Source organism: Drosophila montana, unplaced genomic scaffold (genome assembly GCF_035044405.1).
Source record: "Drosophila montana isolate Dmon_TW-CO22-7 unplaced genomic scaffold, ASM3504440v1 contig_2583_1, whole genome shotgun sequence".
NCBI classification, from domain to species: Eukaryota; Metazoa; Arthropoda; class Insecta; order Diptera; family Drosophilidae; genus Drosophila; species Drosophila montana.
Window position 1 is genome coordinate 990423 of NW_026997446.1, and position 24996 is coordinate 1015418.

Below are 24996 nucleotides of genomic sequence, written 5' to 3' on the forward strand. Positions count from 1 at the left end.
ACAAGCCTGATCTGTGGGGGTAGTTGTAGGAGCTGCTTCCCTTTTTTAAGTCCCTCTGACAGTCTCCTCTTATAATCTCTGACGAACGGACGACTCAGTCCTAATCAAGCCCTGGTCGAATATGCCTTCTGCTGCCTGTTACAAACACAAGCATAAAACATAATACCCTTTTAACCCATTTGCAATGAGCTTGTGGTACAAAAAATACACGACACTTGATTATGTTTATAAGTACACAACTGTGCAAGTGTGTGTATTAGTGTACATGTGTGTGTGTGTGTATTAGTGTACATGTGTGTGCAATGTTTATTCAGTTGTTTGGCGCTAATAAAGTTAATGTGCACGCTAAACTGCTCTGGCCCTGACTTGTGGCTGGCCCTCGGCTGACCCGGTCGAAGTGCGCTAATTGCCTTTTAAGCTGTTGTTGTTGACTTAATTCTCAGGCGGCTTTGCCTTTGGCATAGTTTACTCTGGTCTGATATGGGCTGAGATTGTGTTGCAAAGATGTTGCCAGTGTGTGGCACGAAATACACAAGGGAATTGTCTATGGAGAGCTCAAACAACTAATTATCAATCAGTAAGGCTTGACTAGTTTTGGATGGGCTAATGATAGTGCCAAGGTTGCAAGGCAACCCTTAACCAATTTTTAATTGACCGGTTTTTGGTGAAACTTGTTGGGTGTACCACACTAGCAGATACCCTGAACAAAGCGTCCAGTTGCCGTTACAAAAATGTTAATTCCCTTAATCTTATGCTGCCCGACTCGAGGTGAATGTTGGCCAAGAGTGCACTGATATTCTGTAAATTTCTACCAACAGCTGACTTTGCGAGGCCTTGTCCTTAACCTGTAGCTATAACATCTTGAGAATTATAAGCAACAAATGTGCGGCAAAGCTTGCAAAACCCAAGCCTACTCTTGTGTTCTTATTCCTGCGACATGCACTATACTTGCGACTGGGCATCGCTCTTATATATACATACATACACATATAAGCACACACAAGGGGCTGTGCTTCTTCTTCACTTTGGGTGCTTATAGTCCGATATTCATAAGATTTTCAGGGTTCATATGTGGCTTATAGAAAGTGTGTATATACCAAAGCACAAGATTCTGACTTTAAGAAAGCGTTTTTCTCACTTTAGGAGTAAAAGGAGTAAGGTTTAGTAAGTGTAAGGAAGTGAAAAGAGTTTAATCTCTTTTAACTATACGAAAACTTACATACCAAGTTTTATATATCTAGCCCTTCTAGTTTTCGAGCTATGCTTCAAAAACCAAGCGCTAAAATCAATATTTAACGATATTATGAAAATGGAGGAAGATATTGAAAAAATCATTAAATTTTGCTGAGTTTGACCATATAACCATATATATATATATATATATATATATATAAGAATTTCAAGGAAATAGTATAATTTATTATAAATATAAATAATTCGTTGGATATATGCAGACCTTAGGCCTGGGCTCAAGCTTTTTGGTTAGCATTAAACGAAAAGAAAATGTTATATCGTTTATTCCCTGAGTTCCTGGCTGTGGAAACCCGGCTCACAAGCCGAACCTTTAAAAGGCACTGGTTCAAACCCTGTGAACCCAGCCATAGACATTTCCTTCTGGGCTCTGCATCAGCTTGAATTGCCGTGTAAGCTTAAGCTTGCAGCCTGATCCCAATCCACAGTAAAGCCTGCTTGAGGGCGCAATCACAAGGCGGAACTGCCAAATATTTGACTAAGACTTGCACTAAAAGCAATTCGCGAAAAGCAAATGTTGAAAAACGGCGCTGCCAACTGCTGCCAACTGCTGGCTAAGAGCGACGGTAAATGCGGCAGCAAACTGATTAAATATCCGGCCCACATTCGCGCACGTTAGGCTCGAGGAGTCAGCATAAATGCGAATGCTTGTCGAGGCAAATGTAATTTGAACAACAAAGCAAACAGCAGCAGAAGCAGCAGCAGCAGCAGCAGCAGAGCTTAAGCGCTGTCAGGCTAAAAAGGAGGAAACAAAAGCCGCGCCAGTTCTGCCACTTGCCGTGTGCCTCACCTGCTGCTGCTGTTGCTCAGCTCTGCCTCAACAGGATGCAGGATGCACGGCAACTCTGGGACAATGCGATTATTTGAATTGCGGACGGGTTGACAACTTACCTCGTAGCGCGTGTCGATTTCAGGTAACTTCTCTAGAAACTCCTCAACCATCTTTTGGCCAGCACGTGCGCGCAGCACAACACACACACACAGGCACACACCACACACACACCCACACACACAGGCACACACAAGTCAATCAATGCAACTAATTAAAGCTGAGACACCTGTTGTTGTTGTTGTTCCTCTTCTTTTTGCACTTGAAGGAATGCATTTGTTCACAGTTTCTTATTGTTCTCAGATTTTTGATTATCTTTTAATGCTGTTTTTTTTTTGATTGGTCACTTGGCACTTGCCACATGCCAGTTGCCAGTTGCCACTTGATTTTTGGGCGCTATTTTTAGCTCATGTACACAGAGGTACGTCGCAAAAGCAACAGCAAGAGGCTGTGTGTCGTGTGTCGTGTGTGCGACAGATTTGTTGGCAACAAACGCTGCACGTTCACCGTTCAGCACTAACAACAAACTGCAGAAAAACAAAACATTTTATAGGCGGCCGAGGCACTCGCAGCACGAAGAGCACAGACGAGCAGCAGCAGACCAGCAGAGACGAGACCAAGTGCTAAAAAAAAAAAAAAAAAATAGGACTATGGCAAATAAGAGAAATAACCAGCCAAAAGGCAGAAGTTCGAGCGCAGCAGCAGAAACTGTAGCATACTTATGAGCGCCGGCGCGCTGCTGCAGGGGCAACGACTCCTGCGCTGCGAGAGTGTGCCTGTGTGTGTGTGTGTGCGCGCGTGTGTGTGTGAAATTTCATACTCCGCAACTTGACATACATTTAAAGTTTCAAGCGAGCTTTTAGAGCAAACAGCATCCAAAACAGAGCATTTTTAGCACAACTCAAAGCAACAACATGTGGAACGCAACTGTTGAAGCTGAAGCTGAAGCTGCACCAGCAACTGAAGTTGTGTGCGTGTGTGTGTGTGTGTGTGTGTGTGTGTGTGTGTTTGGGGGCATGCAGCATGTTGTTTGCATCCACTTGTAAATAATTTGCAGCTAACGAAGGCGGCGCCACACTTAAAGCAGGCAGCAGGCCTGTTCTCAAAGTTCTTGTTCCTGTTTTCCCTGTTGTTTTTCTTGTTGTTGTTGTTTTAGTTTCCCTTTAGTTAAGCGGCAAACACTGAGCGCCACTCGTGCCACATTGTTTAAAAATAACAGTTATAGCATGAAATCTTAACTAAACAAGGCTATCAAAATACATTTTGAGCAAATTTTTAACTAGAGACACTTTTTGAGGCTCAATGTTCGCCCGTGTGGTTGGCGGGCATTAGAGAATACCACCACAGCATGTCATCGCTTGTCGTACGAGGCGACTAAAAGAGACACTTTTCGCTGCCTTTAGTCGGTGCTGCTGCGCCTCGAGCAGTTCCTTGCTCGATTATCTAGGGGACTTTTACTCCGCTGATAGCTAAAGGCAACTCAAAATGAAGCCTTTCGTATTATTCTGAAGTCGGCTATCTTTTATGACACGAGCGCAAAAGTTGCTCTATACATAAAGAATGCAGCCGCATTTTTAAAATAGCTTGGCTTCGGCTTGAATCAAAGTATTCTCCTTTTTTATACAATTTTGTTTCTTCTCGCCACGAACAGCTTTTTGTGCTTTCCATGGGAAAATTCTTCTTAAAAAACTGCTTCACATTTTGCATTAGAAATGAAATGTTTCATTCATTTATCGATAGATCGAGATAAGCTTAAGATTATTCTAGATATAGAGATATTGTTATTAAAGATATTGAGCAATATTTAATGTAACTAATAGCTTGGACTTCAGCGTGCCTTTAATTTTCGTGCTTTTGAGGCACGAGCAGACGTGTTTATTTTGTGATCCTTGGAAAAGAAAAGAAGCACGACCCTAGCTCATCTCCAAGTGTTGCCAATATAACTATTTTGGCCTCATCTTTTGAAGAGCGCTATAAAAATGTATTTATAACTTGTTTCCATAAAAACTGTTCTTAATATTTTACTTTTTAATGCAAGTTTATTAATAACAAAAGTTTTTATAGAAGCAAGTCATAGATTATAGTACATGGCGTTCTTCAAAAGATGAGGCCAAAGTATATATATTGGCAGCCAACTAAAGATGAGTCAGGTTCGTTCGTCTTTTCTTTCTTCAAGGAGCACGAAACAGACACGCAATCAAAAACAATCAAAAAACAAATTTAAAAGTTAAATCTCTAAATGAAGTGCCACATCGGTAACAATCTCTAGCTTAATCTAAATTCAAAGAAACACAGCTATCTCAGCTGGCAGCGAACTTACCAAAACCATTGTGAAGAAAACCTGCGGCGTTTTTGGTCTACAGCAAAGAAAATTCCAAAAAGTGTCCTGTTTTTGTGTCCGCACGCGCTGACCAGACAGCGCACACTGAACGTGTTGAATGCAACAATTTGTGGCAAAAAGACACGCAACCACACTTCATTAGCACGCTGAAAAGGCCAAAAGGACGTCACACGCGTCATGGCGGGGGCGTGTCAAAGTCAAAGGCAACCGACGGCAAAAACAAACCTTTGGCGCATGCACTCAAAATCGAATGCAAGGCATATGTGTGTGTGTGTGCGTGTGTGTGTTATTTGTTCAACGTGGCGTATGAACTGATTAGCGGAAATTTTTGCATGTCCTTGTAAGCAGCTGTTTCAGACGTTTAGTTAATAATTAATGTGCTTATTCGCCTATTTGACAGCGTTTTGTGACGGCTGCAATTTGCCTTTATATCAATTCAATTAACCCTTATAGCTTAAATTGTCACATTTTCAGCTTTGAAATGTGCCGCGCACTGAAAACATTCAAAAGCTGAGTGCTATGTCTTGCACATGCTGTCTTTTTTAGTACACTGCCTGTTGCACTACTTGGTACGCGGCATGCCAAGTAGTGCAATTTTATGTTAAATACAGCTTCGAATACAAGCTTTCAAGGGCTGAGTGCTATATCATGCACCTGCCGATTACGCGGCATGCCAAGCAGTTCTCTTTTATTTTAAATTCAACTTCGAATACAAACATTCAAATTCAACTTCGAATACAACATTCAAACATACATATGCCCTATATACATATATACTGTCTGTTTTCGACATTGCCCGTTACGCTGCATACCAAGCAATTCAGTTATTATTAATATCACTCACCATGCTTATTTTTGTTTCTTAGACTGTTGAACTTTTAAATTGTATTCAACCTCTTGGTAACCGTTACTAACGCCACATTTATTTTCAATTTTTAAATGATGCGCGCAGTGCAAGCAGACATAAGCTGAGTGTTTTGTCATAGACTTTTAGTTTTTCGCACACACTGCATTTTGCAATGCATTGCGCTACGTTACCTGCCAAGCAGTGAACTTTTGAATCAACTGCCAAATAATTTGGCGCCTTGCCAAGCAGTGCACTTTCAATTCAAACTCAAATTCAAATCTTTTTGTCCGTTTTATTTCATCTTTGACATTGTACAATTTGTAAGTTTTTGTTTTCATTCATATATGTGTATGTATATATAATTTCTGACAAACTTGAACATTTAGTTAATTTCATTAGACATTTATAAATTTCATTTGTTACAAATTTTCTCTTTCGTTCGCTCAATTCATACTCCCTTTTGATATTTGTGTTAACGTTCCTGGCTTAAATGTTCCCTTTATTTTGTAACTCACTTTTTTTTTGTATTTGTATGTTTTGTGTTTTGTTGTTATTCAATTATTCCTATTACACTTTGAATAAAATTAGATAGTTATTTGTTATAGACGAATACAAAAAATACATTATTGGTAAATTTACGCCGACATTCGACATTCGATTTACTAAGTACGCTCAACAGATTTCCATATGACATTATTAATATATATAATAAATTAAACAATTTATTACATTTTATCAGACTAAACATTTTGTTTTTCGCTATGTCATGTTTTGCTAGAGTTTTACAATTCTTTATATATATATATATATACATTTATATATATATATTTGTTTTTATTTAAATATTCAGATTAAAACACTTTTAGCTTAAGATCTTGGTGTTATTACATGCTATTGTTGTTGTTGTTGTTGTTGCTTAGTTTTAAGAGTTGTGCTTAAATATGCGCATATACGAATGTGTTCATGTGTGTGTTTGTATTTGTATTTATCACCCGGAGAGGCTTTTGAATGTTTGTCTTATCGTTAGCTTTATCGTAATGCTTCAGTTATGCTATCATATATGATATACGAATGATTGTAGGCAGGTGGTTGGTGGTTCACTTGACTTGCAATGTTTATCAACTTCAACTTCACTTCTTCTCTTCTCCTCCGACAAATGCTAACTAAGTTCATTAATTCATAATCTAATTGCTAGAGCCTAAGTTAACAACTTAAGTTAAAGGAGAAACCCTGAACTAATAGCAAAGGAAAACAACAGCCAAAACAAACTCTCATTTCAATTCATGCTTGAAGCTAGCTCAAGCCCGTCTCTTGGGCCGCCTCCTCGTTTCTTTGGGTGCCATTCTGTGCCAAATGCAGCTGCCACAGTCGCCTAATCTGTTCCGGCGAGATGCTGTGGCCCGTGAACAGAAACTCCAGCTGATTGGGATCGCTCCGACCGCTGAGCAGACGCTCACACGCCGATTCGTAGAGGACATACGGCTTGAGCGTGGTGATCGTTGTGTTCGTCTGCTGGGCCAGGACTCCGGTTATGTGAACATCGTCCACCCAGAAGTAGCCGGCATGCTGGGCCGCCTGATAGAGACGCTGCACCACGTCCGGCGAGTAGACAATCGCAAAGCCCGGACAATACGGCGGATAATAGTCGTCGGCGAACTCTCTAAAGCTGACGCGCCACTTGGACTGCAAATGGTAAAGGAAATTAGTTTGGATTCGAGTCTCCTTCGATATGGATACTCACGCGATAGGAGCGCTTCACTCGCGACCTCAGCTCGGGCCGGCAGAAGAGCAGATCGTGTGGCTGCTGGAGCAGGCCACGCAACGAGCTCGAGTTGGTGCGATTCGTGGAGGACAACAGCTGGACGAGGAGCGGCGTATTCACATAGACATCGTCGTCCACCTTGATCAACAGCTGGGCGTGCGAACAGCTGCTGTTGAACCACTTGAAGGCCATCACATGCTTGTAGGTCATGTTGCGATAGGCATCCTGAAAGTTGCCCTGCACCATGTCCGCGTGCTGCGCATTCTCCTGCTCCAGGGCCAGCTGCAGCTTTTGATCCGCCTGCGAGACGGCGCCCAGCAGGAAGACAACGCGCAGCGGCATTGGTGCAGACGTCATGCTCGATCCGCCCCACGTTTCGCGTATCAGCGTGCGTTTCTCGGCGTTCCACGGCGCCGTATGCACCAGGATAAGCGCCTGGATGTGCGCCTCGCAGGCAGGCTGTGCCATCAGATATGCAAAATGATGCAGATCGATCAGCTGGCTGGCATCCGAGGGAAACTGCGTGGATGGAGGAGCTGGGGGCGACGACGACGACGACGACGACGGCGACGGCGATGCTGGGAGCGACGCTGCGAGCGAGGCTGACGGCGATCGGCTGGCCGCCGTGGGCGTTGGGGCGGGCGTGGCCGCGTTGTCTAGACTAACTAGGCTAGGGCTATAATAATAATAACTACTAAGGTTGCTAATAAGTTGCTGAGTGCGACTAGGGTCGTGTATTTGGTTTGGTTTGCTGCCATTGGCACTCGATTGCAGTTGCTGTTGCAGTTGCAGTTGGATTTGTGTGGCTGGTATCACAGAGCTGACGGCGTATGCCTCCTCCGTGTCCGGCTGGTGCACGGCAATCAGCCAAATGCCGAACGCCAGAAAGAAGCAGATGAACAGAAAGCGTTTCACCATCATTCTAATGCTGTTCCAGCTGCCGTTGTTGCTGTTGTTGTTGTGGTTTCTAAAGCGATTAACTGCATCCATTGGGCTGCGCATCCTTTTGTACTTTGCCATCATTCTGTGCGCACCTCAAACGGAAGCGTTTTCTGCGTGGCTTTGCCATTTAATTGACAATCGATGTGGCTGCAAATGGACAAATTACAAAAATATTACATTAATTACATGTCATGGAAATACAGTGAAAACTCTTTAAGGGGGAAGGGCAAATGTTTTGGAAAGATCTCCTGACTTTCTCGTTTTCATTATATGAATGCAATAAATCAATATAAATCGCAAATTATCTCTAATTTGCAATGTATAGACAAGACAATTCTATATGCGTGAGCCTCAGAAGAAACTTCAGATATTTTATGAAATTATTTTCCATATTTTTTAAGACAATTAATGTCATATTATTCGGGCACAATCCGAACTCAATTTATTCTCTTTAAAGGCACATTTCAAGCCATGATTTGTTACTTTGCGTCCGCCTAAGTAAAATGTTCCTTAGTTAAGTTTTCACTGTACGACTTGAAAAGGGAATTTTATTTAATTTTTTTACGGCGCTATCAATCAGCGATTTATCTGCAACAAGCGCACAGGTGCGAAGAATAAACATTAATTTAATTGAGCACGCCATGACCTAAGCACCCCCAAAGAAGGCTGAAGCGGGAGCGCACACACAGACACAGAGACAGAGAGAGAGAGAGGGGGGGAGAGAGGGAGGGAGAGGGAGAGAGAGAGGACAAGTTAATTTCGCCAGAATGTGTGCTGGCAACTGGCGAAAGGACGCGCAACAAAAAAAATACCCAGTCCGAGTCCGAGTTCAATCAGCCAAACCCCAGCCATGTTATTGATGGCTGCGCACAGTGCTGAGCACTTTGGCCGTTTTCAAGCTGACTGTGGCTAGAAAATTTAGCTAGAAATACAGTCTGTAAAGCAGCGAGAAGTTACAGTTTATTTATTCGATGAAGCGAACTCTTCGAATAGTCAAACTTTCTTCTAGACGTGAAATGGACTTGGCTCGATTAAGTCTGCTTTTCGAGCTGATCGAGAATATAGAGTATATATATTGTGAGAGAGTATATATATATTGTGAGAGAGTATATATATATTGTGAGAGAGATATATTGTGAGAGAGTATATATATATTGTGAGAGAGTATATATATATTGTGAAAGTAAGAGAGAACTCCATCAGGCTGTTATTAATGGCTTCAGGTCTCAATGAAACAAAAATCAAGTTGATTCATTTACAAATAGGTCAAAAGTTTAACAAGGTTCCAGAAACGAAGCTAGAGACCAGACATTGAATTCTTTTAAACCCAATTTGCAACCAAGCTATAAATTTGACTAGAAGCAAGTGAAAACTTGTTGCTGGCAAGTTCAATCGATAAAAGGGGTTAGAGTTAACTTCAAGACCTGCGACTGGGACTATCTATGCGCTGTAGGGAAAGGTCAGCGCCTGACGTCAACGTTATCGATGCGCTTCGCTTTGATTTACCTCAACACACACACACAGATACACACACACACGCACACCTGTCATAATTAATACGCATGCAAAACAGAAAGCAACGAAAAAGAAAACACCTGATGGATTCCGTCGAGTTCCGCCTGCAAATGCGGTCAGCCGTACCCGATTGGCTCCCCCCCCCCCCCCCCTTTAGACGTTTTACAGGGTATGATCGGTTCGCTGCGCTTATCGCGGCACTTTGACGCAACTTCAGACTGGGCTGAGTTTTCGGGCACTCGTGCTGTCCGATAATGATAGCGGACCACTCGAAAAGTGGGCGAGGCGTCATTTGTCAAAAGCGATAAAGAACGACCAATGCAGCTGTTAACAATCAGAAAATATAGAAGGAACATTGCGAACATAGAGCTACTTTTTATTGCAGCTCGATACTCGAGAATGTATTTCGTTGTTGCTCGAAATTGTTAAGGTTGGGTGTCAGATCGTCTCATAAAACAAAAAAAAAAATTTGTTTTTTGTTTTAATATCGTTCAAATCGCATCGTATAACAAAGCAATCAAATTTTGATAAGATTGCGCTCATATGTGTGGAGCCTAATTGAAGCACGACACAATTGATGAATATATTCGGAAAAAAAGAAAAACTAATAAGCTGGTTATATCAAGTTTGTGTGTGTGTATGCATTTATGTACATATGTATGCGCGCATGTTGGTTTTCTTATACCAAACGCAGACCAGGCTTATTTGTCGCTGTGCTGCAAATTTAAATTTAACGAATTTCTATCAAGTGCTCTTCTCCTCGATTCTCATGAATTCAAGTAGGCCTTGCTGAAATTCAACAAGTGGAGGAGCAACTTGTGGCGGTGGAGCAGGAGGCAGCGGAGCAGGAGGATGTGGGGCAGGTAAGTAGATGTATGTGTGTATATATGTATGTCTGTATGTATGTATGTATGTGTGTGTGTGTATGTGTGTGTGTGTGTGTGTATGTATGTATGGACATATGTATGTATGCCTGTATGTATGCCTGTATGTATGTATGTATGTATGTATGTATGTATGTATGTATGTATGCCTGTATGTATGCATGTATGTATGTATGTATGTATGTATGCATGTATGTATGTATGTATGTATGTATATATGTATGTATGTATGTGTGTATATATGTATGTACGTATGCACTTATGTATGTATGTGTGCATGTATGTAGGTGTATATACGTATGTATGTATGCATGTATGTTTGTGTGTATGCATGTATGTATTCGGATATGTATTCATACATGTGGGCATGCATGCATATGTACAAAATAAACATGCAAACATGTACATATGTATGTACATACAAATAGGCAACCACTTTTTGCAATATACACCTGCCTTGTATGAAAAATGTGAATCAAAGTTTGAGTGCGCGAAGTTTCGGGCTTAAGCATATTCGCAAATATGCATAGGAAAATGCATTGGAGGCGTGTTCCACACTTTTCGCAAAATGTAGGCCTCCCCGATTGAAAATGCGATTCAAAGATGTTTGTCAAACTCATTTGAAACTGTCTATGTAAGATAAAACTTTGAACGATATGAAGCACTGAACTTGGATCGGGTAAGTCGAGACCGGGTAATCACTAGTTAGCTAGTTTTTAACTATGTAAAAATTGTTTGTTTAAGCCTTGTCCCCTTTTCGCAGCTTTAACTTGTTGGGAATTATAAGCAACGAAAAAAACAGAGCAAACATATCATAGTTCATTTAATAGTTGCAACAAAAGTTGTTCATAGAAGAGTTCTGTTCTGTGTGAAATAGTTTCTATATCAGCTACATGATAATCTTTGCCAGGTTTTACCAAGCTACTCAGCTAAAAAATATGTTCAAATGGATTTTTCCAATTCATAAAAAGTGCATACACAATATATGTATATATATATATATGCACATATGTGTAGATTATTGCCAGCTTTGCCTAAGCTGGGAGGTGCTTCGCCAGCTTTGGACCTGTTCGCATTCATTTCCGGCTGGCTCGTCATAAATTTAATATATATTATTCAAGATTTACGCTAAGCGGCGGCTGTCGGGAGCACGTCGTGACGTGTTGCCACAAAAGGCAGCTGCGCCGTTTGCCAGTCGGGCACGTAGCTGCAACTCCGCACAGACTCAGGCACATGCACAGCCTTGTGCGTTAAGTGTAATTGAAATTTGCGGCGTCTAGATTGCTAAAAAAGCAATTCCAAAGAAATTCACCACAAACATAACACGTGTCCATATATATATGCATGTCTCTATCAACAAAAGGTGTTTGCCCGAACTGGTTTTTGATTAACACATCAGAATTTTCTGCAGTATTAACCTTTTGTCTTGTAAGAAATTTCACCCGCAGCTGTGGAAAATTGGCGGAATTTACGTTCGTTTAGGTCATATTCTTATTTACTCTCAAAGCTTTACTTTAAAGATTTGTAAAATAATGTAAATCTGCTAAAAAACGTTTGCAACTGTTTTTTGATTAACACATCGGAATTTTCTGCAGTATTAACCTTTTGTATTGTAAGAAATTTCACCCGCAATTGTGGAAAATTGATGAAATTTACGTTTGTTTAGGTCAGATTCTTATTTATTCTCGAAGTATACATTACACGTGGAAAATAGATAAAAAACTGACTGATGAAAAATACTGTGCTTACGGAAAGCCTGTCGAATTTTCTGCAGTAGTTACCTTTTGTTTTGTGAGTATTTCCACCCGCAACTGTGGAAAATTGGTGGAATTTACTTTGGTTTATGTCAGCTTGTCATTCACTCCCGAAGCTTTATATTAAAAATTTTTAAAATAATGTTAATCTTCTAAGAATCCTTCTGCTAGTTGCATTTGCAAGTTCAAACCACGCGTGGAACATAGATGGACAACTGACTGATGAATGAATGAATGCCTACGGAAAATCCGAATACTATTTGCGTGTATTAAACGCAACAGAATTCAATTGGAGGAATTGCTGCGACTGAGATAAGATATGCATTTGTCAATCGATAAGCGATAGGCGATAAGCGATTGCCAGCGATAACAGAGATCTGGGATCGATTGCTGACAGCAAAGCAATTAACGTTTATTATTGCCAAATTTCAGTTGCCAAGCTGCAGTTAGGGCAATTTTCCGAGTTCCCTTGTGTTTCATATTGCAAATGCTGATCAATATCTAGATTGGAGCTGCTTTTTAAAGCCGTTACAAAGTTCATGGCAAAGGTTATTAAAGAAGCATGAATAACATGGGGGAAGGCAATAAAATTTTAACATTCATGTAAATGTGCGGCTCGGAAGTCGGGGCATACCCGGTCGTAGACAAGGGTTGCGGCTGCCGGTGCGACGAAGCATGGAATAGGGCGCCTAGACACGCAACAAGCCTGCCCCGCCCCGCCCCGCCCCGCCCAGCCCAGCTCTGCCCTGCCATGTCCTGCCGTGGCCAGGACAGCAGCCCAACAACAAGCTGCATAACAATTTAGCGGCGCCCCAAAAGGATGACGTCAGCGCGCAGTGAGAGAGTGAGGGAGAGAGACGAGAGAGAGAGAGAGAGAGAGAGAGAGAGCGCCTTTTCAATTTGAGAAACAAGAAAGCATTTGGACTTATCTTTGAAGTGCCGAAGATTCAAATACCCTTGAAGTGCAACCGATTTCTGTATCTCTAAATATAAAACTGTTTGCTCTGACTGATTGACTGACTGACTGATTGACTGACTGACTTACAGACTGATTGGTGAGCAAAAGCTGAGATTTTCACTGTGGATACCTTTTGTGATGAACGTGCACGTTATGACGGGGTTTCGGGGAATTCCACCCGTATGCGTGGACAAATCGCGAAAAACATTTGTATGAAACTTTTTTGTTTCCGATCGACCCCAAACTCATTGAACACCATGCTCTCAGCAGCAGCCCTTATACAAGTAGGACAGCAATATTGAATAACACTTAATCGTTGACATTCGCAAAAAATAATAACAATAATAAGTAGGATATAAGATATATATATATTTATATATTTCTATGCCAAGCCAATTATTTCCATCAATCATTCGAAGATCTGTTCTTACCCAAGGTACTCTATTCTAGTTTTCTAGTTAAAAGTCCAGAGCTCAACTACCCGAACTCTGATCTGGTAAAGATATATCTTTTCGTACTCGCGAAGATCTGTAGCATAATCTATAGCGATTCTAATCAGCCAAAATGTTGTATGTAACCCCTTAACCAGTTCTTAGAAACTTAGTCAATATTTAGAATGGTTTTTTTTAATGCCAATCAATAGTTTTTATTTGTGCGAGCTAAAAGTGCAAATTGATTCAAAAATCAGACTCTATTTACCCGAGCTATAGTTATAAGAAGTTCATAAATTGTGCATATTATTCTAAGATCTGACTTCATATGCTTTGGGATGAAAATCCTAACCATTTACAACAACCTTTATCAAAATATGGAACTTGTTTAGAATGAACAGTCCCGATTTGTGCGACTTCAAAGAGACGTGTCTGACATTATTCAACCAAACTATTCCAATTATGACAAATTTATAGAGCCCTTTGTCAGGGCATAAACATGAATTACAAGCCCGGAGACTTTGACCTTTGCAGGCGGCAAATTGCAGTGCCCAGAAAGATGGCCCGATAGAGAAGCGGCAGGCTCTTCCAACAGGGAGAGAGGGAGAGGGAGGGAGGGAAAGAGAGAGAGAATTCTAAAGATTTCTAGAGTGTAGCGTGACTTAATAATTAAATTAATTTCGTAGCAATTTTCAAAAGAGATTGGCTAACAATTAGCCTGGTTTCAATTTTGAAAAGAAACACAGCGCAGTTTTTGTTAAAAATTGGCCAATTCAAGTGTTGCCAAACTGACGAAACTCACTGTAAAAAGGAAACAGTGCAGTTTTTTAGCTATAGATTAACTATGCAACAATAAAGTACTCCAAAAGAGAGAGAGAGAGGGGGGAGGGAGAGAGTGGGAGAGTGAGGGAGACAGCAGACTTGGGCCCAAATGCTCGAGCCTGGGCTGGATTTGGGCTGGCTGCCAGTCGGAATTGGCATTGGAATTTTCCGCTCTTTTTGCAATTTATGCATTTTGCACTCGATAAAAAACGAAAAACGGCGCCAAGCGATGTTTTTCCCTATTTCAAGTCGAAGGTTAGATTATATCGCTGCACTTTTTGGGGGCAACATTGTTGTTGCTGTTGTTGTTGCTGTTGTTCTCGTCTATTGTTTATCGAGGCTTTCATTCGCAGGTGCCCCCACTCTCCCCCCTCCCCCGACCTCTCCCCAGGCTGTCCCTATGGCTTTCACTCACTCAGCTGGCAGCAGGTTGGCAAAATAACTTGGCTGCCGGCCAAAACGCCGGCTGCACACTTGGCCAGAATTGCAGGGTAAACAAGTGTGCGAGCATTTTCATGGGATTTTCTCAACAGCATTTTGATATGATGTGTTTTGCTACCTGTACCTGTGTGTGAGTGTGTGTGTTTGTGTGTGTAACTGTTCGTGTGCCAATGTAATTGTTATAAATTCTGGCTGGAAATGTGTTTAGCACCTCTCCGACTAGACACACTCACACACACACACACACACACACAGACACATGCATGTTTATTTGAGCACACATGAGATTCATAAACATGTTTATTTATTTATTTGCACAGCTATTGCCACTTGAAGAGCTCTCGTAACTCGCGAAAGCGAAAACAACTGCAACAAGCTGTAATAGCATATATATATAAAAGTATCTACATATATATATATATATATATATATATATATGAATGTGCATTTAGAGGTAGCTACTAGTTTAGAGCTGCGTTTAGAGTTAGCTACTAATTTAGAGCTGCGTTTAAAGCGAAAACGAGCTGAAGCTGAAGTGTGGCATGCGCAACTAACAGATACCCTTGGTAAAAATTGATAGCATGGGTACAAACTTAGATACTCAGAGCTTAGCTCTACCTTTAAGAGAGTTTTTTTTTAACATGTCGGGGGAATGGGGAAATAATATGCCTACTTTTCACGGGGTAATATCTGTATCTCTTATACCTTTTATGATATGCTCAAGAAAACCAAGTTTGAACATAGATATTAATCGTTACATTGATCAAATGTTCTAAGATCCTTCAACGTGTGGCAGACGAGAATATATTTATAAAATATTAAGTCTCAAGATCGATACTTATCGACACTAAGGACATATTTATCGATACTAGGTAAATGGGGCAGAATAACCAGGACCAAAAGTTCTAAGATAGTTCTACCTATGTTTTGGCAAACACATTTTTCAAATTTCAAGTCTCAACATCGCTATTTATCGATACGAAGAAAATAATGTGTGATTCTGCATGTGACATACTAGAATAGATTTTCCCAATTTCAAATCTCAAAATCGATATTTATCGAAGCTATACAAATGCTGCAGAATAACGAACAAATCTTCTAAGCTCGTTTTGCGACAGACAAGAATATAAAATCAAATTTGAAATCTTAAGCTTTAGAAGTTTTTAATCAGACATGCGGACATAGCCAGATCTGCTCAGCTTGTCCTCCTACCTATATATATAAGTCAAGAATATATATACTTTAAGGTCACGAAATAGTTTCGATCTGCCTGTTACATAAGCTTGCAGAAAAGCAATATACCCCCTTTAGACATTTTCAATGGGTATTGTAAGTGAATAGAAATCGAACGGAATTTGGAAATCGCATTAGGCAAGCGGAAAACGAAAGCGAAAACTAATTGGCAACTTAATTGGGCAGTCCAAGAGCTGAAATATCTCAACCATAACACTTAACACTCAAGTTACCTTTGCCTTAGGCTTTGAATTTTCTCTACATATCCCAAAATCAGTTCAACATAGAAATCAGACAAACTCGTAACTCGAGCTGATAATACGATTTATCAGAAAACAACACTAGCTACAATTTAAAAACATATCCCTTTGGTAGAATTATTCAAAAAGTACGACAACATTCACTCAAAGAAACAAGAAACTCCGAAATGTCCTCCGGTTCGTCCCACATTGATCCCATTGAGATTGAAGGACCCCGCGCGTCGCCGCACGAGCGAGCGGCCGAGGAGCGCAGGCGGGGATCGCGTCGAGCGGCACAGATGAGGAACTCACGCGTCGAGTATCTGCGTCCCAATATCGAGATGGTTCGGCGAGAGGCCCAGGAGCTGTATCGCCGTCGTCGGCTGAATGGGCGGCAGCGCTCGAGTGGCCAGCAGACCGAGGCGTTGCCGCGCCCGGCCCGTGTGCTGGTGCAGGGCGGCCATGTGACCGTGTTGCTCAGGCTGCTGCCGCGCAACGCCGGGCATCTGGAGTCAGACTCTGGCACCACAATACGCATGCGCATCGACATACCAGAATCGCCAAGCACTTTGACAGCCGCCCTAAGCGCCGATGCCATCAACGGTTCCAGTGCGAACGGCGGCCCGAATACATCATCACTTCTGCCGCGCCCTTCGAATCCGACCTCATAACGTGGAATATGGGGGGAAGCGCGTGTGAGACTTTAGCAATGTTGCAATAATAAAGTAAGAAAATGTACAGACCGGTTTTGTATACATATAGATAGGTGCTCTTAACCGGTCCAAATTTTTTTAAAAAAAAAGAAGCGGTACCTCATTTCACGCATTTTCCGACAGCGGAAGTGGATATATATTCAGATAACGTGAGTTAGGAATACGGGGGGAAACGCGCAACAAGAAAATGCAAAATCGGATATTGTATACCCTTTTAGCCGGGCAAAGTGTTGGAAAAAAAGGGAACCTCAATTTCACTCATTTTCCGACAGTCGAAGTGGATATTCACATGAGTGAATTTAAAAATCAAGCTAAATACCTATAAGAAATAATAGAATAGGCAAATAGCCTTTATAATTAACGGTATTTTAATACAAAAACTAAATTTTTAGGTGATTCTTCTTATAGAAGTCATACGATCAAAATTTAGTAAAAACTTTCTGGGGCGTAATGCGACTGTCGTGAAAATTGTATCTATGTAAGAGGTGTATCTTATAAGAGTGGCCGTTAGAAGTATTCTCTAGGGTAAATTAATGGACGTAATCGCATCTAATTTTTCGTAAGTTACTTTTATCGAATATTAAATTTTTAAAATAACTCCGACTGGGAAAGTAAACAGCCTACATTTGAAGCTCAATATGGCTACCTCTGCTCCTCATATCTCCCTATACAGCCTTCGCAGCGCTATAAGAATATCAACCGTATTTCACTCATTTTCCACCCAACTTCGTGAAATCTGCCAAAATGTCCCAATTTTCAATTTTGGGCTGTGCGTGGTTTCCCAATCCCAATCCATATATCAGACAAATGTATATTGATATTTTGCAGTCTATTTTCTAGCTATTCCGATAAAAATCGTAATAAACGCTTCAGTTACAAAAAAAAACACAAATAGCGGCGTGAATAAGTGTAGCGCCTACTTTTATATCTTGTTTTCCTGCTCGTTAACATGCCGCAATTACAACATGCAACGCGTTGTGTATTTGCGGTTTGCTGAGGCGCAACTTTGTCGCGTGGCGTCTGGGCAGCCACTTTTTGAAGCGCTCAACAAATTACAAAAAATGCAAAATAATATTCCCAGATAGCCAGACAGGCAGTCCGCCAGCTGTGTACCGGATGTGTCGAGCGTTCGTATTTGTGTTTTATTTTTTCTTTCTGGATGTATCTGCATCTGCAGCGGCGTATCTGCAATTGTGTGGGCGCAACAAGATGCAGGCAGGGGCCGCAAACTTGTTAAGACGTCGGAAGCAATCTGCCAGCATTGTGACACACACACACGCACACACACACGCACACACACACGCACACACATTCTAGTGTACTTAACTGTGCGTCATAGAGCTGAGCAGATTTCCACTTATGTGGCAGCTTCAGTTTCCTGCCCCATATGCGCCTATCGCCAACGAAAGTGAATTCAAGCTGCCGAGTTTCAAATAGAGCCCAGATAAGGTATAAGAAATGGCAAAACAAGTGCGCAAGACCTTCAGATACCCTGTATCCGGCGTATTGCTCATTTACTGGAAGCGTCAAATTCAGCAGAACTATTCGTTGCATCATGCTTTATATTGTGTAGGAATTTCAGATTCCATATCATGTATACTTTTCACACGAAGAGGCTTATAATTTCTTCTATTTCTTGCAAAACTTTTGCTGCACTGAAAACCTAGTTCAGATGTAAAATATTCTTGTGTTTTGTATTTCCCTTGATTTTGTCCATGAATAATGAATAATATTGATAAATCGAATCGAACTTTTCGTCTAGTTGGTGCTAATTTGAGACATATCCAAAGCCGCTCAAACGACATTCATTTTCCACTTTGTCTTTATATTTGTTCTTATACCCATTAAAAATGGGGAGAAGGGTATAATGTATTTGTGCAAATTTTAGTAACAGGCAGAAGGGAGCAACTTTGACCCCATAAAGTATATATAAGTCGATCTGGCCATGTCCGTCTGTCCGCCCGCCCGTCCGTCTGTCCTTAGGTATGAACACAAGGATCTCGGAACCTATAAGAGCTAGAGACCTGAAATTTGGAATGTAGGTCCTCCTAGTGCTTGCACAGTACTAGTTTGTTTCCGATAATCGATAACTTGCCACGTTTCCAAGTAATCGACTAAAATCGATATCGTAAAACTGTTTTTTGAGCCAATCTCTTAGGTTTTAAGAGCCAGAGCCACCAAATTTAAAATGTAGCTTCTTGAATATTATATATATATATATATATATAATATTTATCAAGTATTTTTTTTTTTACGCGATCTGCATTTGATGTTGGTAGAAGAGGGTTCAGGGTATCGGGAACTCCCGACTTGAGCCTCTTTTTTCATTGTGAACAAGTCAAATAAACAAGTGTACAAATTTTAGCCCAGCTTTCGCTTATTAGTTCAATGCTCAGAAACCTAACCTCACAGGCTCATGACGTAGTCGTTGTTTGTCATACAAACTTTGACCAATTTTTGCTGCTTTTGAAAGCTTTGTAGGACATTTTTAGAAGCAAAAGGAAGCTTAAGTATAAATATACGGTTCGTACCTCCGAGGGATAACTCATCAATAGGTCAGTCAGAACAAACAGTTTTAGGATATAAACAAGAAGGTTAGTGAAGCAAAGAGAGGGAGAGAGAGAGGGAGAAAGTAGGAGAGGGAGGTAGAAAGTGGAACCTAGTCAGCTGACAAATGCTTTTGCCTTGATTGACAGCGAACGTCGTCGCAAATTGCCAATTAAAAAGAGGCAACAGCTAAAGGAAAATATTAGATAAATATATACACACACATATATATATGTATATGTATATAGAGTATGGTAAATTGTGGCTGGGATAGCGTGGGGCACGCCCAAGTTGCTGCTAAATAAATTATGAAAACATTTCCTTGTCCTTTGGCCTGCGTATGAAAATTTAATTACGCGCATTTTGTTTACATTTTCACGGCTGTCGCCGCCGCTCACAAGTCGCAGGAAATGGGCCAATGACCAGCGGATCCCTGCACCCCGCCCCCCGCCCCGCTGCTGCACGAAACGTGTCTCATGCACGCACCATAATAATAACAGGCGGCTGCTCAAATTCAGGGCGTGGCCCTTTATTGGTGTATATATGTATTTATAAAGCGGAGCCTCAAGAGTCTGAAAACCCGAATTCCAGCTCAGTCTGTGACTGGTCGGGACGCATTTGGAATGCCAAGCGCTGACTCAGCAGCTCGTTTATCAATTGGCTAATAACTCAGGTGATAATGCTTTTACCCAAGCATCAGGTTGCTCCATGCAACTGTTGTGCAACCGTTTTATATACATATAATATAATTGTAATATATGGAAATGCCTGGGATAAGCTTGCAAGGGGCCAACTATTTTTATCTGTTGTTTACCCACTATATTAATCTATGCTCAATTGCAGCTTGGCTTCGGCAAGCGAATAAAACCTCGCAAATGCACACAAATTGAGCAGGCGGAAAGTATGTAGTCGACTTGCAGATACCCTGTACTCAAAGAAAAGAATACATTCCTATTCAAATGTATCCCAAAGAGCTCGCAATGAATACATCCGAATCGTCCACAATATAGTCGACTTGGCGATACCCTGTAGCCAGAACCAAAAATCACACACCTATTCAAATGTATCCCAAAGAACTCTATGAGTAATACGAACGTAATCGGGAATATATATACTTTATGAGATCGGTTATATTTTCTGCAATCCGTCAGATACATTTACTCATTGCCAGTATACCCCATTCCACACTCTTTCAAAGGGTATTGGGTATAAATATTAGAACAGGCAGCCAAGTCAATATAATGATAATAATAACAATACAAAATAGTCCGTATAAACACACACACATAAATATTTTGATATTTGTTTAAGTTTATAGATTAAACAAACCATAAACGGAATGCCTGAATTCTCGAGTACTTTAGCGCAGTGCATTAGGCATTTTATTAATGTTATTAACTTAAGACTTTTATGAGGGGAAAGATTAAGTGAACAAGCACCCTAAACAAATTATAAAAAAAAATTGGAACGCATAGCATTACAGCTAGAATTTCAGATATGCGGGAAAAATTTAAAAAAATTGTTTGTGAAGTTAGTTTGAAAAAAAAAGAACCCTTTTTTCAACCGATTCTTCCTGTAGAGCTGTCTGATATAGTCCTCTGACGTTGATAAGATTTAGGTCATATGTGTCGAGCATGTTAGAACTCATAAGTGCCAAATTTGATTAGGAAATCTTGAAAAACAAAAATATGTTCTACAGAATTTTTGTTCGATCTTTTATATGATACTAGCGGTTATTGCCCGGCCTTGCTCGTGGAGCGTTTTGTGCCAAAAATTTTAGATATTATCTTTCCACTAAGACACGCTCGTGGAAAATTCAAATCTACCCATCTTGATCTCCACTTCTATTTAAAAATAAATTTCGAGTGCATGGAATAAAGAAGCAAGTGCCTAAAATTAACAGTTTCCGCCCGAACGTATCAAATGAATTTTTACAAAGATCTTTAAATGTGAGTTTGAGGCCGATCAGAAGGTAAACAAAACAGTTTCATACAACCGTTTTTCGCGATTTTTCCACACATGCGGGTGGAATTTCCCGGAACCCCGTCTTAACGTGCACGTTCATCACATAAGGTAACCACAGTGAAAATTTCAGCTTCTTAGCTCTTACGGTTTGGGCTGTGCGTTGATCATCAATCAGTCAGTCAGTCAATCAGTCAGTCAGGACAAACAGTTTTATGTATTGAGTTAGTGGTCCCCTCCGGCCAGTACCATATGTACATATACACTGCCTGCAACATATCTTTTAAACTGAGAGAAACATGCTTATATGATACCTACATATGTATGCCATAGAAGTCTGATCTGGTTGACTCTAATCTGTAACTCCGATAAAGATACAAATATATATGCCAATTATTAATGTATGCGTGACATATTTTCTCAGAAAATGATAAGACCTTCACTAATTATGTCGAATAAATACAGCTGTCAATGTGTTATTTATTGTTATCAGACATAGTTGTGCTTAAAATACGAATTTACTTAAAGCTCCATTGGATTCTAAAAGCTCGCAACTGCCGGAAGGGTCTGTTTTTATGGGCTATCCATTGCCGGGGAATGCGACGAAAGAAAACATTTGTTAATTACCCGAAAATAGCGGAACCCCTCGGCGAAGTGGGGCTTAAACGGAGGCGCTGATAAGTGCCGTTAGAACTGCTGCTGATTGGGAGCTGAACATGCAGCAACAGGCAGCAGTCTGCACGAGTGCGCGTGCGCGTGTGTGCGTGCGTGTGCGCAACTTTTGGACATGAGTCATTCGCGCAGGAGAGCGCGTCAACTGAAAGTAATCTGAGCGAAATAGAAAGCCGATACGTTGTGACGTCACAAGCAGCAGTTGCTTTGCCTTAGGGTTCAATGTACGAGCAGCTATCTACAGAAAATGTCTTTAATGTGTGTTCTCAGCAGAATCAAAGCAAATAAACAAATTGTGCAATTGCAATATTGAAATACACACACACAGATAAAGCAAATGCAAAACATAACAGGCAATGAGAGAGAGAGCGAGAGAGGGCAATTAGCGCGCTCAACTTTAGTTAGGTGTTAGCTGAGATGAGAGATGGAAAGGGTAGCTGGGGGGGGGGCGCAAGCGGAAGCTTTACACGGAAGCTGCTGAGCAGCGTTTGAACACGTGATGGGAGAAAGCGCCAACGTCAGCAGCGACAGCAGAAGCAGCGCTTTAAAAAATATTAATTGATATGCATTTGCTTATTGCGAAGTAAATATACACATACTTACACACACACACAAAGAACACGTGAGCGCGTGCGTGTGTGTGCTAAGTAAACATTTGGCGACATTGTGCAGCCAAGGCCAAGGCTTCGGCAGCAACAAACAACAACAACAACAAGAACAACAATGCGCGCCACTGTCGCCGCTGCCAGCGTCTGTGCCTTAGCAGCTGAACTTGTTCAAGGTCAGCCCCATAAGGCGAACACCGACGCGACATGCAAAGCTGCCAAAGTTGAAGTGCCAAAAGGAAGCCAGCGAGCAGTAGAAGAGGAAGCAGTAGCAGCCGCCAAAGAAATTCCACAAATAAAACAAATTGAACAGCAGCAGCAACAACAATTACGACAGCAAAAGAGAATGTGCCAAAAGCGACACATGAAGCATGGCCAGTGTTGCCTCTTACTCTTTTTAGACCGCCTAATCTGGCCTTTTCCGGCTGACGGAAGACTTGATCGTTGCAAGACAACTAACAACAGAAATACCAGATATTAACAATTTGGTCGCACTTATCACACTGCTAAATTTTGAAATATACCGCACAAATGTCATATATGAGAGTATTTTATCTTCGGTGTGCGAAAGCTAGCTTCTTAAACATAGCGTACTTCTTATAGCTTTTTTCTTGCTTTCCAAAAGCTGGCAACACTAAGCATAGCAGACAGTTAGCGAGAGTGTGGGTGTAAAAGAGACAAACGCTGGCAGAAAGCGCGTGAGAGCGCCGGGCACAACAATGTTGTCGATGATGCTTACGTTGCTGATAAGAAGCGGCGACACCTTCGCAGCGGGCGACGGTGGCAGGGCGCAGGTGGCAGCCAAGACTATAAAAATAGAATATAAGCCATATGCATATATGTATACACCTAGTATATGTGTATATGTGCATATTAATATGAATATAAACATCATTTTCACGCGTAATTAAATTTATAATTTACATGTCGCACTTAATGGCGCATTGGAGCTTTTTTAACCGTTTGGCTGCGACGTCGCTGCCGCAGTCGCTGCCGCAGACGCTGCTGTTGTTGCCGTGGCGCTTTTTATTCGCACATTAAGTGAACGGCCGCCCACACAACCACAAGCACACACACACACACACAGACACAGCGACAGAGACGAAGAGAGCGTAGATTGGCAGCCGCTTTCGGGACATCACAGATAAGAAAGGAAGAAAGGCAAGAAGGAACAAAAATTGCAGTCGGCTCCAACCGACTAAGCAATGCACTGCTTACAAATTGCACATATACGATATGTATATTCTATATTTTCCAACTTTCACATATGCGTTGACCACTTTCATCAAGTTAGTTTAATAATTGACTGATTATTTTTGCTGATCAACAATATATAAATTACAAGGCAACACACAAGTCATCTTCCATAAGTTACGAGTTAAGTGACAAAATCATAATGCCCTTTACAGGACGTGTATAACAAGGCAACTGCGCTTTTTGCTCTTGTTGTTGCAGCGCTGCATTTTGAATTGTTTTACGCACACACGCACACATTTGTAGCAACAAATAGTCAATTTATATTTAATTGAGCGCAAGGAATTCATTCAGGCAACACGTTTTTAATATTATTTTGAGCACATTGCACTTTGCAAATTGGAATTTGCAATATATATATGTAAATATTTCAAGGCGGCTGCTGTGAGGGTGGAGCACGCACACACATACGCATACACAAGCGCACACACTCACACACACACATAGAGGGACACTCACAAGGATGCTCCGTTTGATGCTGAATGCTGCGCGTCGCTTTGGCTCGGCCAATGGAAATTTTCACATTTTCTATTGTTGCTTTGAATCACTTTGTCACTGTACGTATGTATTTTATTGGCATATTTTTGTGTACACGTTTATTAACTGCTAATTGCAATAAAAGAAACAAAACGCGCGCGATTTTCACAATATATTGCAGAAAGCAGAAATTTAACTTTTGTGGCGCACGCGCTTCACTTTTGTCCGCTCTTGTTATCCGCGCTTCAGACGTGCGTACTATCTCTTGGAGCAGCCGGCGCACCACTGAGTTCGGTGTTACCTTAGTTCGTACCCATACGCATGCATTAAAAAAATTTAAACAATTTAACGCCAAACGGCAGACGCGAGAGAGTGTGAAAGAGAGCGGGCGCGTCGACACGCACGCGCTTCCCAATACTTGAGGCTCGATAGTATGCTATCGATATATAGATAGACTGCCTTTCAGGGCTGAAACAAATTATGTATTTTTAACTAGCATGGTCAATTGATAAAGTAG

At 41.1% G+C, this 24996-nt stretch overlaps 2 protein-coding genes across 7 annotated transcripts in view; both read right to left on the reverse strand.

The window, feature by feature from the left end:
* The window catches only part of LOC135429076 (band 7 protein AGAP004871), a 51055-nt gene extending 46631 nt beyond the window's left edge, over positions 1 to 4424 (reverse strand). For 4 of the 6 annotated variants that reach the window (XM_064683260.1, XM_064683258.1, XM_064683259.1 and 1 more), the window contains exon 1: positions 2143 to 2237. In XM_064683260.1, the coding sequence (XP_064539330.1) occupies positions 2143 to 2193 (51 nt within the window). In that variant the 5' untranslated portion in view covers positions 2194 to 2237. Of the gene's footprint in view, positions 1 to 2142; positions 2238 to 4400 lie in introns of those variants that run through there. The other 2 variants (XM_064683261.1, XM_064683262.1) reach the window with 1 other exon arrangement.
* A 1808-nt stretch (positions 4425 to 6232) lies between these two features.
* LOC135429079 (beta-1,3-galactosyltransferase 1) lies at positions 6233 to 24878 on the reverse strand. Its single transcript, XM_064683267.1, has 3 exons — positions 24462 to 24878; positions 7010 to 8119; positions 6233 to 6951 (listed from the first exon to the last, which is right to left on the reverse strand). The coding sequence occupies exons 2-3, from the start codon at positions 8051 to 8053 to the stop codon at positions 6562 to 6564; spliced, it is 1434 nt and encodes a 477-aa protein (XP_064539337.1). The 5' UTR covers positions 8054 to 8119; positions 24462 to 24878; the 3' UTR covers positions 6233 to 6561.
* Positions 24879 to 24996: the final 118 nt, after the last annotated feature.

Excerpts from the sequence above, each read along its gene's own strand:
- LOC135429079 (XM_064683267.1), bottom strand. The coding sequence starts at position 8,053 with ATGATGGCAAAGTACAAAAGGATGCGCAGCCCAATGGATGCAGTTAAT. Across the intron at positions 6,952-7,009 it reads GAGTGAAGCGCTCCTATCGC|TCCAAGTGGCGCGTCAGCTT; the intron begins GTGAGTATCCAT and ends TACCATTTGCAG.